The sequence below is a fragment of the Numenius arquata genome, chromosome 4 (assembly GCF_964106895.1).
Source record: "Numenius arquata chromosome 4, bNumArq3.hap1.1, whole genome shotgun sequence".
Taxonomy (NCBI): Eukaryota; Metazoa; Chordata; class Aves; order Charadriiformes; family Scolopacidae; genus Numenius; species Numenius arquata.
The window spans coordinates 71,578,414-71,597,047 of record NC_133579.1 but is presented as its reverse complement, the minus strand read 5'-3'; the positions used below and the strand labels follow the sequence as shown (position 1 = coordinate 71,597,047).

The following is an 18,634-nucleotide window of genomic DNA, read 5'->3' as shown; positions in this document are numbered from 1 at the left end:
TACACAAGCACGTGTGTTTATCCCAGAGGCGTGCTGTCTATACAGCAGCAGAAGGATGAGCAAGTGGAGGGAGACTGGACAAGGTACAATGGCAAAAAACTACAGTTTGGAAGAAATAGGGAAAATCTTTGCAAGAACTATCCCAAAGCTTCTAAATCCAAGCTATGGATAAGCAAGTAAAGACAATGAAGCCACCTGTGGAGGTCTGAAGTCTTCACCATCAAAATATAAAATTCTGTAGAAATTAGAAAAGTATACTTAAGAGGCTGAGTATGCCGCCCTCTAAATTGCTGGTCTGCTGGGCGGCCTCTCCGATATGCAAAGGTGGAATCATAGAGTCATAGAATCATTTTGGTTGGAAGAGACCTTTCAGACCATCGAGTCCAACCGCCAACCCAGCACTGCCCAAACCAGGGATGGGGAGCTTAATTTCAGGTAAATGATGTGAAGTAAATATCTTGCCGTTAAGAGCAATACCTTGAAGTGTCAACACTTTTGAATATTTCAAGAAAGAAGAGGAAAGAACTGCAGTCTTCTCTTTTTTTTTTTTTGTCTTCCCCTCCTCTTGAACAGAACAGTAACTGTGTGGAAACGCTTAAGAAGGCAGGCAGCACCAGAAACCAACCAAAGGTATAGCTTGCAGCACAGCCACAAACACTGACATTTCGTTTCCAACAGCAATAAGAACACAGTGTCCGAGTGCCACTTATTTCAGAGAAGGGTGTAAAGAAGATGATATTTTCAAGCAGTTTCATGAGGGAACAAAAAATAGATCAGTATGCCCCTTAACAGGAAAATATCTCAAACGACCTGCCATATGGTGGTATCTGACTGGAAAGCACTGTGATACCTTTTATGGATAAGCTACCTAAGTTAACTCCGGTTATTTAATATTTAGGTGAATTCTAACAAGAGCAAGGGAACCAGGCAAACCTCCTTTCAATTTGGGAGGTAACGGCCACCCCACAACATACTATGTTTTAAAAAGCGGTCTCTTTCAGAGTGGACCTGACTTCTGAAAATTCACAGCATCAAAAAAAAAAAGCAAAGAGTATTTTTCCAACGTTGCCGCAAGTACAGCCAAGCCAACCATGTTCTGAGTAAAATAAAGACTCTTGCTGTATGTTCTTCAAAGCCCAACCTTAATCCTTGTGTAAGTTATGAAGTGAGAAATTTGGCCCATGCGTACTTTACAGCATGGTACTACATCACTTTAAGGAGAAAGGGCATATTTATTTAAGAAAAAAAAAAAACACCAAAACTTTGCTTGCAGTAGCCTAACAAATATTGTCTTATACCTCCAAAAGTATAATAAACATATTTATAACAAACATATTTATTATAAAAATGTTCTCTTACGATACAGATTGTTTTGCCTGTTCTTCTTTCCCAAAGACTACAATCATCTTCACAATCCTGACAAACACTTCTTGACAGTCAACATGGACACATACAAAACTGGCTGCTTTTTTCTTTCCTTCAATGGTGAATCATTTTAATTTCTAATAATTGGAGTAACCAGAAATTTAAAGGAGATTCATGACACAATAGAATAGCTGTAAAGTACTCAGGTACACTATTCAAGACAGTATAATTCAGTTTGTGTTGGGCCCTTTAACCCGTCATAAGCCAGAGGGTGAGAAGAAGGGGAGAGGGATCAGGGAACATGCAGACATCATAGCTCTACAGACACTCAAAAGTAAAAATATTTTTTATAAATTAAGTATAGATGCAATTCAGTGAGAGAGTTAAAAATTAAAATAAATAAGTAAATGCAAATCTGAAGCGTTCTCAGTCAAGGAAACCACCAGGCCAAGAAAAGGTTAAAATCTTTCTATATATGACTTCATTTTTCTGTTTCAAGTCAGAAAGGTGCCCTTTTTTCAAACAGTATGGATTCTGGTTATCCATACTCCATACAAAAAATTGGTTGCTTGCGGACAACGAGAAAGGTACTTTTCTGCATATTTATCTCACAAAATGCAATTACATAACATATCACAGCTTCCTTCTGTTTTACCAGCCATTTTTGAAAGACAGACTCCACACAAGACATGGAATACCTATGCTTTAAGGCATTATGGCAAAATCTGTGTTCCCAAGCATATAATTCATTTAAAGATCTGTATTTATTTCTTATTATGCCATATTATTGGCTTAAACTCAATCCGCCGTATAACTCTCAAATCCCATTTTAAAGTCGCTGAAACCAGGTCTGAGTGGCAGGAAAAGTGATCATGACTCAGCATTTGCAAAACACATGTAATAATGTATAGAAAAGACTTGGTGAGAACCAACCTGAGGATCCGAGAACACTTGCTGCATATTGTTGATTGGGCCATATGGAACGCCACTGCCTTCAAAGAGCTGCAACCATTCCATCGTTGCTTTTTCTGAAAACCTAGGAACAAATAAGAAGCATGTGGTTTCGACTGCGTGCCTTCAGATTCCGAAAAATGTATAGCGTGTCCCCACCCCCTCTCACTGCTTCCATACTCTTCCCCACTGATTTCTTCCCAGGCAGTGAATAACGTAATGAAAATGCACTACACGTGTTCTTCAGAAAGGCAAACCCCAAAGACATGGGGGGCAGAACGTAGCTGAATCGACTTCTATTTCTATCTGATCCTCAGAAGCAACCCAGCAACGATGTAAAGCTAAATTTATCAGCAGTTTCAAATAAGGATCAATGGGTTTCCTCCAGTCCTTAATTAGGCTAATGTGCTTCACATTTGTTTTCTTTTATGTACGTATTTAACAACAAAAAGAGAGATATAATGTGGGTATGAGTCTAACATACGACACTGCTCACTAAAAGATGACGTAAAGTGGTTTTCCCCCCATTACATCCAAAACATATGTCAGGATTCACAGCCACATTTTTTGGTCAGATAACAACATTGATTACATACTTATTTGGTGTATGATTGTACAACCTATCCTAAGGACATCCGGTTCAGCATGTATACACTGTGCCTATGCTGATGAACACAGAGCTGCACGTCCTTGTACCACCTACAAGAAGCTCAGCCTAGCTCTTTCTAAGCATTGAATCCCATAACTGGTAGCACCGCTCTATTTCCCCTCTTTTGCCAAATATTTTTTCTTTTGCCTGCCCATACATGAAGAAAACACTTTTGAAGCAATACCACTCACTGAGAGATGATGCTTCCTGCAACCATCTGGGATTCTGAACCAAAGGTGAACTTTTTTGGAAATTATATCCAAAATTTCATGAAGGTAAATAACACAGAGGTCTACCAGATCATTAGAAAGGGAAGATCTACTTCATGATATGTACAAGACTGAAAAGAAAATGGGTGTGATTTAAAGACCTCACGAAAATGAAATCAGTAGAAACCTTGATAAGGGATGCTCAATTACTGGTATTCTGTAGCTCACCAGTTCCGAGTTCCTTACGTGTTATCTGGAACAATGTCCATCCATAACATTCGGCTTTACTTCTAGCATGTTATTATGCAAAAAAACAAAAAACCACAAACCCAAAAAACCCAAAAAAACCAACAACCTTCCAAGTTTCTGTTAATAGAGACAATGCCCAAAAGCACAAAACCCCCTCAAGTAAAACTTTGTAAACCTCTTTCTATATATACGCAGAGACTGGCTGCAAAGTATTTCATACTACTTTTAGACTAAAGAAAAAAAACTAGTGACTGTGACACGTTTACAGTCATATTAAGTATATGGCATAGGTATGGATCCTAGTTTCACAGTTAATGTTTTTCTCCCTGCGCCCGAACGACTTCCTCAAGCTTGGAGGGAATAAATCCTGATACCCAATGCATTTTGCACTCTAAATAAATAGAAAAATACATAAGTTTTGCACTGCTGTTCCTCAGAAATAGAAGCTTTACTCCTGCTGAATACACGTCAAGGTAACAAATAGTGCCAGTAAAAAATGGAAGGAGCAATGATACAGAAAGATCAGAATAAAAGGCTTTAAATGTGCAAAATGTATTCTAAAATGAGGCATCACTTCTGAAGAAATGAAGCACAATGAAGCATCACTTTAAAGAAAACGGATACAAGATTATTGCACTGTTCAATTATACACTTCATTGAAGTGTATTCACTTCAGTGAATATTAAAGTTAGTTCATGGTAAAGATGTAGTCAGCCATAAAGAAAATGCTACTCTTGGACACATCTAGGGCCCATCTAATTTAGTACTCTATGGCTGACCATACTTAGCACCAGGTACATTACAAGAAACTGGGGAAAAAAAGGAGATGTAGAGAACCTTCTTTCCTCAGTGACTGCAGCCATTCAGAAAGGTTGAGTTTCATCTAAAATATAACTTGTATTTCCCTTCAGTACTCTCTTTTTGGCAACAATCCTAATAATCCGTGTATTCTCGTTATTCATAGCCTTCTGTTACGAAGGTTTGGGGCTCAAACTACTGCACGGTGTAAATATGATTCACCCAAAAAACTGTTTCCCACCAGTTATTGGTGCTATTTATACAAAACTGTGCCGCTTCTCTGCTAGCAACTGAGACACTTCCCTCCTGACATGCTTCATAATTCATGGACCACTAAGTCCCTTTTCATAAATCAAAAGCTTTTTTCAGCTACTTTTTCTGACACCTCAACCTCCACTGCTATTGCATTTCTAACAAAAGACAACATGTCTACAAGAGGGCTCTCGGACTCAGCATCGTAACCATGGTGCTGAAGACCATCACTAACTCTTAATATTTGTATCATCATTCCCTTCATCTATTATGAATAAGTCCTGCTATGTTAGGTACCTCGTGTTTAAGTTTAAAAATATCCTCCTGAGATTAAAAAAACACAACTGTTGGATTTAAAGGACAGTCTGAAAACGAAGTCTTTTCAAGGAGAGTGTCAATTATCTACATCTGTATAATCAGTGTGCTACTTCCTAATGCCATGGTAAATCTGAATCATTTTCAAGACACATTCTTCTTCAGAAACATTATTACAAGTGACTCAGTGGGGTGTATGAATTTCTGAAATTTTAGCTTCTGCTTAGATTCTTCCTTCCTATGTAACAGACAAAAAAAAAAAATACCAGTTTTGTAGAAAACAAGTGATGTTCTGTTTTAAAAAATACTTGTTTTAACTGAGCCTAACAATTGTCTTAGTCTTCCTTATTAATTTATTGGTGGTTGGAGAGAATTCCTAAAAGCTTTAAACTCAACCAAAGATCTAAAATCCCACATTCCATCACCCTTAAAGGAGACAGAGCATTTTCTCTTGAAATTGAAACTCTTGACCTAAATCTGATGTAGAATAGCTTCCTTTATTTGTGGTAAAAAGAGGCTGTTGAGAGCATATTGTTAAGCAAACTGTTTAAAAACAAAACAGAACATCACCACTGCCAATAAAGGTCTATTATTCAGATTTTGAGAGCAACAGCATGCAACTACTTGCTCTTGGATCATTCAGTTGTGTTTTATATATTAAAATACCTGTTGTATAGCATTAAGGGAGAAATACTGTTTCAAAATCTGATAAAAAGATTAAGATGTGAATCAAAAATGCCCAAGTTTACCTCTCCAATGTCAACTACACAAGCTGCATAAACTTCAAAATATTTTTTTTTCTAAACTGTATGTATCATTCCCTCCATCTAAAGGTAATTTTTAATAGCACTTACACAAATAAATACCATAAGCTTTCCTTATAGCGAAGGGCTGAGGTTTAGGTTGCTAGGTATCAACTGATATCATGCTCAGCACTCCCAAAATATCAAGTAAAGACCTTCAATGAAAACTTCCAAGAGAAGCAAAAGATTAAATTCTCTCCTGAAAATGAAAAGCTCTATCAGCAAGAATTTACAAGGCCTGGCCAATCCTCTTCCTCTTAACACTTGTTTTAAAATATTTTACTATGCTTTCATATTGTTTTTTATAAATATCCTTAGTATATAATTTTTCTGAACTGGTAATATTTACAATGTTATCTACTGGCTTTCAGTGGGGAAAAAAGTATTTTTTCTATACATATATAAATAAAATCACTGACGGAAACACCTGCAATGCAAACAATGGTCCACCCTTCCAAACTTAAGCTAGTGGAAAAAATACCCAAGTCTGTACAGCATCTGAACTCAGAACATCACACTTGCAAATGAATCTTTATCTGCTGGTGGAACCTCAATGATACTCAGTGACTGCAGGAGAGCTCAACCACGCGATTCACACTACGGCTTCATTTATTTCCAGATGAGTCCCTTTTCCCTCTAAAACGCTCCATCTGCTATAGATACACTCACATAAATGCCATTTAAATTATCTACAATTTATTTGTAGAATCATTTTAAATCTGTAGCTTCCTTTCTACAGTTATTACCAGTATTTTAGGAGTTCAAAAGAATTTACTTTTTACTGTACTAGTCTGTGGTACGAAGCTTGAACACAGGCCCTTTCTGAAAACACCTATGAAAAAAGAAGGATACGTACCCCAAAGGAGAGCAAACCCATTGCTAGGACCTTCACTGCTAACCCTCTACTAAGGCTTCCTTCCCTAAAAGAGGCAGTAATCTCCATGATGCCTCATTCGCATTTTAAGTGGTACCCTAAGCCTCCTCTGCGCTGAATTACACAGCACTCATGAAGCTACTGAAGTTGCAATACTGAAATGAGGCATCAGATTCTGAAACATTTAACGTTAAAAGATATTTCATGCTTTAAAATATTATAAGAATAGAAAGCGTAGCATGAGCCGAACTAACTGAAATGTTATTTCAGGGGAAGAAATCCAACTAAATATATTTTTCTCTCAATTCATAAATCTAGCGGGCACCATTAAATGAAAAAAACCTCTAAATTTAAACTATTCACGCAGTAAATAAATCAAAAAACGTTACAGCACAATAAAAGAAATAGCTACCAAAAGTCCAAAAATTAAATATCAAATAAAAAGGGCTTATACCTTATTTCCTTACACAAACCACAAGTTTAGCTTTGCTTCCTAAAAAGCAAGACTTAAATGCCCTCCTGCTTTCTAACAAATTCTGATAAAGAAATGGGAGAATGGATCATGAATCGCAAAAAAGAAAGAGTCCGCTTGACTTGCGCCAGTTGGATGAAGTGGCTTTAATGAGACAGAAACATACTTGAGTTCTGTTAAAATGTCCTGTTTCTCATCCTGCCAATTATTAATGCTAAAAAGGAAACAAAGTTTATCCGTCTTTCAATGAAATAAAGACTTCCAAAGCATAAATTAACCCACTCCGTGGGCATTCTTTCCATATAACCCATTTTCTATGTTTCCTAGGAAACCTTCAATCATTGCTACATCCTACGTGGAAGGGCGTCCACGTTTCTCTAGTGGATAAAACCATCCAATTCCACACAAAGTTTAGAAGAACTACTGAAGCAAAATACTGCTCTTTTCTATAGGAAGCTTATGGCAATTAATTTAGAGAAGTAATTTGGACAGCTACCAAATGCAGATGGAACGGCAACATCTAGGATTAGTAATGGCTTTTACATGCAGTCAATCACAAAAACCTTCTCTGTTCTTGCTGAAGTCCACAATAGCATTCTTGTGTTTTCTAGCACAACCCGAGTTTGCATTATGGTTTTTGCACTGGTTTGTTTCATCAACAGTCTATTTAATTTCAAATATTTACAATATTTTCTCTCTTCACTGCTAATCATCTCTTTAAGGGTAGTTAACTCAGTAAAATAGTTTGCACAGTTTCTTACAGTAGCATCTATGGAAGACATTATACAAAATAGGAGTCATAGAAAAAAATTTCTTTGGAAAATTCAAATAATGGATCATTATCCCTTAGTGTACAGTAAATATACAATTAGAGTTTTCAAAATGAATACTATAGTATTTACTCAACAGTCTGTAAGCATTTCTGTGTTAGTGTCTAATTAGTCTCCTCTTGGTTACTGATTAATCACCCAGCAAACCATAACAGACCCTTAAAATCTTTGGGATCAACGTGATTGTACTGACATGTTTTGCTGATGGATATGTCAACTACCTTAAAAGATGTCACATATAGTACATCGTAAGTGGAAGCTACAAAAATTACAGTCCAGATATTTGTAGGTACCACAAACCTACCCTGGAGCTTATTTTAAATTTCTGCATACTTTAGATATTGCCACCAGTTTGATAGAACTATTAATAAACCTTCACCTTTCTGTGCAGAGTTTGTGCTAGAGATGAACAGACATTCATGTTCCTTTAGGAAGTTTTGCGTGCTGTTTTAAAACCATATTTTAAAGACTAGCATAGCAGAGAGAGGAAAAGACGTCCATGCTGTAAAATGTGTTTCTTATAACTCCTTAGTAACAACCAGCATGTTCCAGAACTAGTTCTTTTTGGATTCAGATAAAGTTAGACCATGCACTTTAGAAACTACTCCCTTTTCCCAAGCCTTCCTCTCAAGCAAACAAAAGGACTGTAACTTCTATACTTACGACAAAGGAAGTGCAAATTAACTGAAAATCAGCTAGGTAAACACACATCAGTAAGAGTATATTGAGAGTAAGGGAAAGCTAGATTGATTTTGTTGTTCTTTTAACTACCCAAGAGGAGTAAAGAGCTAACAAGAGTCAGGTCAAAAAGCTCATTCAAAAATCAATGAAAAGATCTCCCTCGATTTCAGCAGCCCGGTAGCTAGTAATGTATGTCACCAGAAAAAAAGATAGCAAGCTCCTTTTCAGGAGCTTCACACATGTAAAAAATGCTTAGAGGTTTATTAAACGGTGAGCAAAGAACAGAGAAAATACACGTCAGCTTACCCAGTCCAAAAATCAGATGTTTGAGACATTTTGGATCTCTCTCCAGTTGCATACATAGAAGCCACCACAAAACTAACAACAATTCAAAAAAAAAGAAAAAATTTGAAAGCAAACTGTACCAGTTGGGTAGATGACACTCCTCACACAGCTCAACCATGGAAGCACTGATGGTGAGGTAGGCGACTGGGGAAAGCAAACCTCCCCAGCTGTGCCACATTGAAGTTAATTAATTATCTTTCAACCTTCACTCAGTAAACAAACAGATGCTCGTTCCCGTAAGGTTATCACCAGCGACTTCACTCTGCAAGGCCCTCAGTTTAGAAAAAGAAATGGTGGGGAGGGAGAAGGAGACTGACAGAGACTGGGGGTGCCTCAAAAAGCATGAATTTAACAGTGCTCCTCATCAGGCACTGTTCACAACACACTTTCCCCTTTAGGTGCCCTCCTCTTCTGTTACTAGGTGGAAATAATTTAGCAAAGATCTCATTAACTAAGGATCAGGTTCCCCTGTGCTTCCTCCCTGCTCCTTCCTTTTCCCCTCACGCTTACATACACAACATACAGCTGTGGTGCGCAGGCAGGAATAAGGGCTTTAAAATACAAGTGCAAGGAACAGAAGTTCCACTCTGAATCGTTTCCAGCGCTAACACTTCTGATTTTAAGTCTACAATAATTTAGCTGTAGCTACAGGAGCGCTAATCATGATGAATTTACATGTTCCTCACTCTGTGAGCTGCTTGGCTTTAAAGGCTGCTATCCCCCTTCCTCCTGCACTCATACAACCCCACCCACTGTTCCATTTCCAGGTTATTTTCCTGAAGTACCTCGGATTACGCATTTAGCTGCGCTGTCTTAAGATGTATCTACATTACTGAGGTGCAGGGTAGGAGAAACATTTAATTTCTGGTGTAATTTGGAGAACTAGGTCAACAGATTGAGCCGCCTTCCCCAAAGCAGCTTCTTTTAAAAGTGGCATTAAACCAGCTTTTGCACAGATGCACCTCAGATTTCATACGCGCGCTATATATGTATGTCTTGATATATGTATGCATATATACACACATATGTATGTATATATACACACACATACATACAAAATAATCCACGTGCCTGGTGCCTGGTACTATTCTGCTCCCGAAGAAGCAAAGGTAAAAGCGGAAGTGGGGAGGGGGCGGGGGGAATGATGGAGCAACAATTAAAACTTGGTTCTCGTGGATAGATGTGCATGTAACTCACAAACCAGAGGTTTCCACTGGAAGCATAAAAACCAGAGTGCTCTGTAGTCTGTCAGTTCTCACATGAGCTGGGAGTCTCGGGGGCCTCTGTAGTAGCCATTGAGCCTGACCTCCACCCAGGTAGGGTCATTTTAAATTTGACTCCTGGCACACACCCAAGAAAGGAAGGCGTTCAGAGGCAATTTGCTTTTGTCAGAGTTCTGCTTTGTTGTCATTCGGGGGGGGGAAAAATGTCACCTAAATAAAGAGGAAGATAAGAGGAGGCACGGAAAATTCCTTTTTTTTTGTAAGGCAAACATAGTAGATGTGCAAATGCCAGCAAGTGGGAAGAGAAAGAGGAAATAAGAAGCTGGGGGAGCCAGAGGAAGATGATGGGGACCACAAATGGGAAAGGGACAACACCACCAGTAGCAAAGCAAGTACAAAATAATCCATAGGCCTATATTCTTCTTCCCGTGAATATCCTATGGCACAGTGATCCTTGCAGTATTGTACCCATTTCCCCTTAGAAGATGGAACTGAAATACACTCCCCCCTCTCAAGAAGTCTGGGACCAGTTTCTGTAATTCCTCCCTTTTGCCCCAGTGTAAGAGCTGGGTCTCTCGGAAGCAGTGTAACACTCCGGAGTGGTCTCTACCTTCCAGTCCCTTTTACTGAGATCTGACAATTTCTGTGGATATGTGAATTTAGCCTCCCGTACCTGCTCTCCCCCTCTCTCTTTCATGTGTAACTCTGCAGAGGGAGTTGAGATGTTGTAAGCAGACAGCAAGCTGGGATGAAGAGCTAAGGACAGATGTGCTTCACTCCTCATTTCTGTCAGGGAAGAGAGAGGATGAGAAAATTCTTTCTCAAAGGAACGGAGCAATTCACACCTCTCGGAGCTGTTGTTTCAAGCTACATTTATGTCTCAAGCCATATTCATCTCCATCTTGTATTCTCACTCAGCTCAGGACATCCGACTGTGATGAATAGGTCGCTTCACACCTTTCTGAAAAGTCTTCTGTTTAAAGGTCAATTTCTTGCAAGTGCTATATAATCCCCTTGCTTATCTAACTGCCTTGAAATCCGCCACAGTTACTGCAGGTGATGAGTAGAATTATTGATCTAAATTAGAGGTCATTTGAGTCAAGAATTCCCAAGATACAGCTTTTTTTAAACAAAATAGCATTCCTTAACATTGATCAATTGTACCAATGTTGCCTTTGTGCACACATCTAGAATAAAACTGTGGCCAAAGAGTCTCAACTGCTTAACGTTTACCCTAGCAAATGAAAGGCACCGACTGTCTCCTTGATATTCGGAGTTCAGATGTTTTTTAAAATTTCAGCTCCACACATGCACTGAATTAAATGCTCAAGACTTCAGGGAGATCCTGAACCTTTGTAGGTTTGAACATCTCCATCTATTCCTAAATAAAACCTGGGAAATCCTTTTCCTTAAGAGGAGGAGGTTAAGAATCCTTCTTCGTGTGCTTACTAAATGTTCAGAAGTTATACAGGAATTGCACTTAGCCCACTTTGAAAATTACAAAAAATAGGAAAAGAGAAGGTAAGTCATACCTCTGGAAATGGGTCAAAACAGATAGGAGGAAGAGGACACGTCATATAGATCAATGGAAGCCTACTCTAGGCTCTGGTGGGACCTCAACTCAACAAGATTATAAGAGCATCAGCAGCTTGGAAAAAAAGGTATGCATATATCTACTGCAACAGCAGTGATATGTGGTGCTTAAAATACCAACAACTCAGTGGAACAAGGAGGATGTATAAACTGAAAATGGCAGCAAAAGAGGTTGGGGAAAAGGGAAGGAAACACAACTATACGTTTCCTCTCCTGTGCTTCAAGCCACCATAATTACTGTTCAGATGCTGAGACATAGACTATATCTGTGAATCTTTTCCCTGGCCTTATTGGCGGCAACACTCTCAAAAGAGTCCGCTACAGGATCATAAATCCCATTTACATTTCCGAGCACGTAGAAAAGAGAAGGAATGTTTAGGAATCACCAGATTCCTATCCATAGATGCAAATTTTTACCTGCTTTTTACTGCTCAGTCTGGCACACCAAACAAGTTTGCTGACTTTTTCCATTGCAACATCACTGGAAAAAAAGCTGCTTTGCCTCGAGTCATACACAACCTGCCTGGCACAGCATCAAAATGAGACATGGATGAATGGCCTGACTAAATCTTTAAAGGGCTTTCATGTTCCCTTTTGCCTTCCACCACACAAAGGAGGGGCTCCTCTCAACAAAAGTGACCGTAGTGGAATCCATGTCAAAAAAAATCATAACTCTTCTAAACTGCTCCAGCTCACGTCTCCACAAATTCATTGTGAGGTGGATAGCAGTGCACATATAGTGAGTGAATGGGAGGGTCTGCAGGTGTTTCTATGCACCTTAAGTTTATATTTTCCATGTGCTGGAAGCCGCAATACTATCAAGCAATCAGTGATTTAATTAAGGTATTTCTCAGGGAAATTTTGCCATTACTGTTTTGTCATTTCCCTTCATTTCTCAAGGGTTGACATTTTTCAGCACTGAGAAACTATTTTAATTCTCTAAGTAACTTCAAAAATGAACCACATATAATTTTGCAAACAACTGTGCATTAGTGAATACAAGCAAAGTTACCATGGAATGTGTATGGAAATATATTCGACCTCCATTAGAATGTCAAAGGTGTTTGTTACAGTCAGTGTTTTAAAACTGAATGCCAGATGAATTCACCGTAATATGACATAACAGAATACTATTGGAAACATCTACTCCAAAAGTGTGTATACAGTCCCATCTGTACATGCATATAAATTACACAGAAATTCAGCCTAAATGATGCTAATAAAACAGAACATAAACTCTGACAAAAAAGACATAAAGCAGTAATTGAAAGAGCAATGAGGTAATCTGATGAACTAATAGCTACAGATATAAAAACAAATTAGAATTCTGGCGATTCATTCAAACAACTGTTTCTTGAACTTTATCTTCTTACTCAGGTGTCACCCATAAAAAAAAAAAACCAAACCTGCATTCAGAATTAACCACAAGCAACAAGCCATTAAGTAATTGATCTGTGGATGGCAAAACGGCACTCTCACAAGGTACCAGAGTACATCAGATAAATGCCATATTAAATGAAATGAACTCCAAGTAATAAGTCAATATGAATCAACTTTGAAACTAAGATTAAGTGTCAAGAATGTAATAGCTCAAAAGTAGATCAAAAGATAACTATTCCCTTTCAAGGCCTTAACACTTGTAGGAATAGTGAGTTCATCTATGGTGCTATATGGTGCTATCACCATGCATTTGTTATAGAAAGGCAAGTAAAAGACAAGTTCCAAATGTTCATCATGAAGAGTTGTACCATAATTATTTGAAAATGCAAAGTCAGCTGGCACTTCAGTATTTCATCAGGGGCAGGACACCTGAAAATGGACAGGTAAGACAGAGACACATGTGCAACAGGAAGAGGCAAAATCACTCTCTCTACGATCTATGAAATAAGGTGATTCTGGTTCTCAGTATCCAAAAACTGAGAGAAGGGGGAGGAGTGTGCTACTGAAACTCGTTTCTCAGAGAGAATGAGAAGGGGAGGCATCTGACTTAATGCTCCTAAAAAAAAAAAAAAATTAAAAAAAACCTACCTGAATGATAATTGTTACACGTGTTGACAAAGACTCATACAGGCCAAGTGTCAAGAAGATAGCGTGACTTTTCTTGAATCATTGACAACAGTAGATATACTTCTGCTCATCCCCTGAAGTACAAAGTGTTGCTAAAGCCACCTTTGGGTAGCTTTACACAGATTTGGTTTTTTTCTTATGTTATATGTGTTTATCATCCTCTCTATTAAACAGAAAAGCACTCCACAGAAATAAGGCCTTCTCAAGCAGAACGAGGAAGATAGCTATTTCAATCTCTCAAATAAAGGGTTCCTGAGCTTCCTCGTAAATAATTTTTTAATTAAAGTATTTAATAGGATGATTCCCATGCAGAATAGTAAGCACATATCCTTTTGATTTCAAAAGGATTGACCCAGGGAGAATTTAGGGCACAGAGTACCACACCACAGAACCAGCAGGGAGAGAGCAGCATCGAGTGGGAACTCCCTTGGATACACTAACACTCAGTGAAAACTTTAAAATCCCAGTCACTGCAAATGCTCACAATGCTCCAAGCATTCTATTTCCAGGAGTTACATTCATCCAGGAAAGCAGAAAGCACCGGTTGTTTTACTAACATTCAAGTTAACAGTTAAGAATAAGTTTAAATGGTTTCTGAAAACTTAAATCTATGGTCTGGCTTCGTACTAGTCCACACTGTAGTCTGTGTGCAAAAGGCTGTATATTTCACATCACTAAGTGTTCTCAATATTTTTTTTTTGTGAATATAAAGCATCTCAAAAGAGCAAAGTAAAATTTTCACATGATGAGAGCTTCTTATATGTTAACTATTTGCATTAACAGATGAAATGTAATTCTTTTCTTTTAATTGACTTACCGGGTTGACAATATGTCAATAAGTTCTTTTCTGTTCTGGACTCTGAGCGTATTAGTTTTGTATCTGGAATCCTTACTGACTTCAGGCAAATTCAGGATCTAAGAAAAATAAAGGTAAGTAAGAAATACGCTTGGCCAGAGATACTTATATAGCTAAGGAAATTCATTACCTATTTAAGATAGCTTACAAAAAATCCTTCTCATTAATCTTTTAATATAGATTAGAAAATTAAGAAAAGATAATGTCTCCTGGTCAATATTACAAAACAAGTACAGAAGAAGACAGAAATTAAACTAAAGATCAAAATCTTAGTTGATAGCTTTCACTATTAGCTACAAGAAATCCTTATTGTAGAACACTAAAGAGGTCGTAAGTCATTACCATGAGGTTGGAGAGAACTGTGGGATTATCCTGCACTAAGCTCTATGTCACACAATAAGAAATATGACTGTATTTCATATGCTATACTGAGAAAAGCTATGTCTAAGAATATTTCTTTCCACCAGTAATTTTTGTCAAAAAGGCAAAAAAAAAAAAAAAAGAAAAGGAGTTTTTCTGTTGAAGTGACATTGTTTTTCTTTATGATTTCTTCCAAAAGAATTAATAAAGAAAATCGGTGCTATAACCTCCAAGAAAGGAGAAATATTTCTTCTATATGTAACTCCCACCTGGCACATTAGAAATTTATCCATCATGAAAGACAATGGGAATTTTCATGTCCATGAAGGACATAGACCTGGTGGAACAGGTCCAGCGGAGGGCCACGAAGATGATCAGAGGGCTGGAGCACCTCTGCTATGAGGACAGGCTGAGAGAGTTGGGGTTGTTCAGCCTGGAGAAGAGAAGGCTCCGGGGAGACCTCATAGCAGCCTTCCAATATCTGAAGGGAGCCTACAGGAGAGCCGGAGGGGGACTCTTTGTCAGGAGATGTAGTGACAGGACAAGGGGTAATGGTTTTAAATTGGAAGAGGGGAGATTTAGATTAGGTATTATGAAGAAATTCTTTCCTGTGAGGGTGGTGAGACACTGGCCCAGGTTGCCCAGAGAAGCTGTGGATGCCCCATCCCTGGCAGTGTTCAAGGCCAGGCTGGATGGGGCTTTGAGCAACCTGCTCTAGTGGAGGTGTCCCTGCCCATGGCAGGGGGGTTGGAACTCGAGTTCCTTTAAGGTCCCTTCCAACTCTAACCATTCTATGATTCTATAATTATACTATAAAGGTAATTAAATGTGGAGAATGAGTCTTAGAATTTTGTAGAGGCATTTATGAGACAGAGTAGCTGTGTGGACAATCAATAGTGTCAATATCAATACCATATCAATACAATATCAATTCAATACATCAATCAATACAGAGGGCTCACAATCAGACTGTAATCTCGGATATGCATCCTTCAAAACCCCACAACGCCTAAGAAAGCTTGTGCTTCCTTTTTACTAGTTGGTGGAGGCATAGCTGCTATTTTATTGATCACGTCCAGTGGGATCTGACGGTGTCCATCTTGCCATTTTATTCCTAAAAACTGGATCTCCTGCGCAGGTCCCTTGACCTTACTTCATTTTATGGCAAAGCCAGCTTTCAGAAGGATTCGAATTATTTTCTTCCCCTTCTCAAAAACTTCCTTCTGCTGTGTTGCCCTGTACATGATGATGTCGTCAGTGTACTGCAGACGTTCCGGAGCTTCACCCTGTTCCAGTGCAGTCTGCATCAGTCCACGGCAAATGGTGGAGTTGTGTTTCCACCCCTGGGGAAGTCGATTCCAGGTGTACTGGACACTTCTCCGAGTAAAAGCAAACAAACATGTCTGCGCCTGCCGCAGAAGTGGCAGTAGCCACACTGCCTGTCGGCCTGGTTTCCCTCTCTTTCTTCTGAGGATGCTGCACAGTGTCTGGTGGATACTGGCCAGGGTCCAGCATAGTGCTGTGAGCTGTGCCTCTCTGGAATACCCACCCCATTTTCATTTCAAATATTCTATCACCTTATCAGGATCCTGTAGTTGTTCGGGGGTGAAGTCCCAAACCATTGGAGGTGAAAAGCTCTCTAGATACCTGCCCATATTCTCCCACATCCCATGCCACCCATGACTACCCAGCCTCGGGGCAGAGGTAGTCTTAAATAGTTGTTTGACCCTAAACAAGACCTGGAGCACATTGAGGAGGCAAAACAAAAGGGCTACACTAGAAAGCTGCCCAGCAGAAAAGGACCTGGCGGTGTTGGTGGACAGCCGGCTTAACATGAGCCAGCAGTGTGCCCAGGTGGCCAAGAAGGCCAATGACATCCTGGCCTGTGTCAGGAACAGCGTGGCCAGCAGGAGTAGGGCAGTGATGGTGCCTCTGTACTGGGCCCTGGTGAGGCCTCACCTCGAGTGCTGTGTTCAGTTCTGGGCCCCTCACTACAGGAAGGACATGGAGCTGCTGGAGCGTGTCCAGAGGAGAGCCACCAAGCTGGTGAGGGGTCTGGAGAACAAGTCCTATGAGGAGAGGCTGAGGGAACTGGGCGTGTTTAGTTTGGAGAAGAGGAGGCTGAGGGGAGACCTTCTCGCTCTCTACAACTCCCTGAAAGGAGGGTGTAGAGAGGTGGGTGTTGGCCTCTTCTCCCAAGGGAATAATGGCAGGACCAGAGGAAATGGTCTGAAGTTGCGGCAGGGGAGGTTTAGATTAGCTATTAGGAAGAATTACTTTACTGAGAGAGTGGTCAGGCCCTGGAACAGCCTGCCCAGGGAGGTGGTGGAGTTGCCATCCCTGGAGGTATTTAAGAACCGTGTAGACATGGCACTTCAGGGCATGCTCCAGTGCCCAAGATTGTTGGTTTGTGTCTGTTTGTGGGTGGATATGGTGTGGTTTTTTGGTGGGTTTTTTTTGTGGTTGGACTCGATGATCTCAAATGTCCAGTCCAACCATGAAGATTCTGTGATTCTGTGATTCTGTTTCAGCATCCCAAGGGTATTCAACATTCTCAAAAGCTGTCACACCTGGCCAGAAGGAGAAAGGGAAGGTGGGAGAGCTGGGGAAAGCATCCCCCTCTGTTTCCCCCATAGGTTGGGTGTGATTATTAATAAATTCCGAAAGACAGTGCCCAAGGTACGGGCCCATAACCCAAGGTACTCCCCCCATAACCATCTGATCAGTGATGCCATCACATCATAAATTGATATTACACAGGACAGCAAAATTATAATCCTGATCCCTCTCCCGGGGGTGATAAACAGCATCGTGGGGAGTACGTAAACCACACAGGAATTCACATAGCAGAGCCACCAGAAGACAGCAAGCGACATCGTGACCAGCGGCTATTCAACTCATACAATGCAAGCACACAGCAAATTCCTTTTAACAAGCTCTGGTGGGATTTTGCCGTTATCTCAACTCTCCGAGTGCCCCATGTTGGGCACCCAAAAGGATTGTCACGGTTTGGCCTCAGACAGCAACAAGGAGCCACGTGGCAGCCGCGCTCTCTCCATCCCCACGGTCGTGCGAGGAGAATCGGAAGAAAAAGGCAAAACTCGTGGTTTGGGACAAAGGCAGTTTAACAGACCAACAAAGGGAACAAGAAAACAGTAACAGGGATAGAGGAATATATAAACATGACTCCGATACCACCGCTCCACCGACTGCTTCCCAGCCAGCTCCCGGCTACCCCTGGGCATGGCTGGCATGGGATGGAATACCTGTGTCCCTGCTAGGTCCTGGGGAGAATTAACACTATCCCCGCCAGAACCAGGACAAATAGTTATTACATAATTTATCTATTCAAGCCGCAATGTATTTTTGTAGAACATAAATAAACAGAATGAGTCGTACTTTCCAAATTCAATAAAAAACTTCCCAATAACATCAGCTACAGAAGAAGGCAGAATAGAAGCTTACAAAGAAAGAGACTGCCATGTATTCTTCACGTATTTTTAATCACTAACACACACTCAAGATCAATTTTACTCATGATGAGTCTCATACTCATTCTAAACATGCTTCATCTTTTTACAGGGCCATTTCCAAATGGCTTACACAAAAACCACTACTGGCTCAAAGCTGATGTCCCTGTAGCCCATCATCGTATCTCTGCCTGTGGCTGAGCTCTAATGCTTAGGAAGAGCTTAAGAACAGCGCTAGTGCACATGGTATATCCTTAATATTCATCCAAACT

General features: G+C 39.9%; 1 protein-coding gene across 1 annotated transcript in view; it reads right to left on the bottom strand.

The window, feature by feature from the left end:
- Positions 1–18,634, bottom strand: part of SUGCT (succinyl-CoA:glutarate-CoA transferase) — a 347,492-nt gene that overhangs the window by 196,102 nt on the left and 132,756 nt on the right. The window contains exons 11-12 of the mRNA XM_074146556.1: positions 14,494–14,591; positions 2,299–2,401 (exon numbers count right to left, since the gene is read on the bottom strand). Of these exons, the coding sequence (XP_074002657.1) occupies positions 2,299–2,401; positions 14,494–14,591 (201 nt within the window). The remainder of the gene's footprint in view (positions 1–2,298; positions 2,402–14,493; positions 14,592–18,634) is intronic.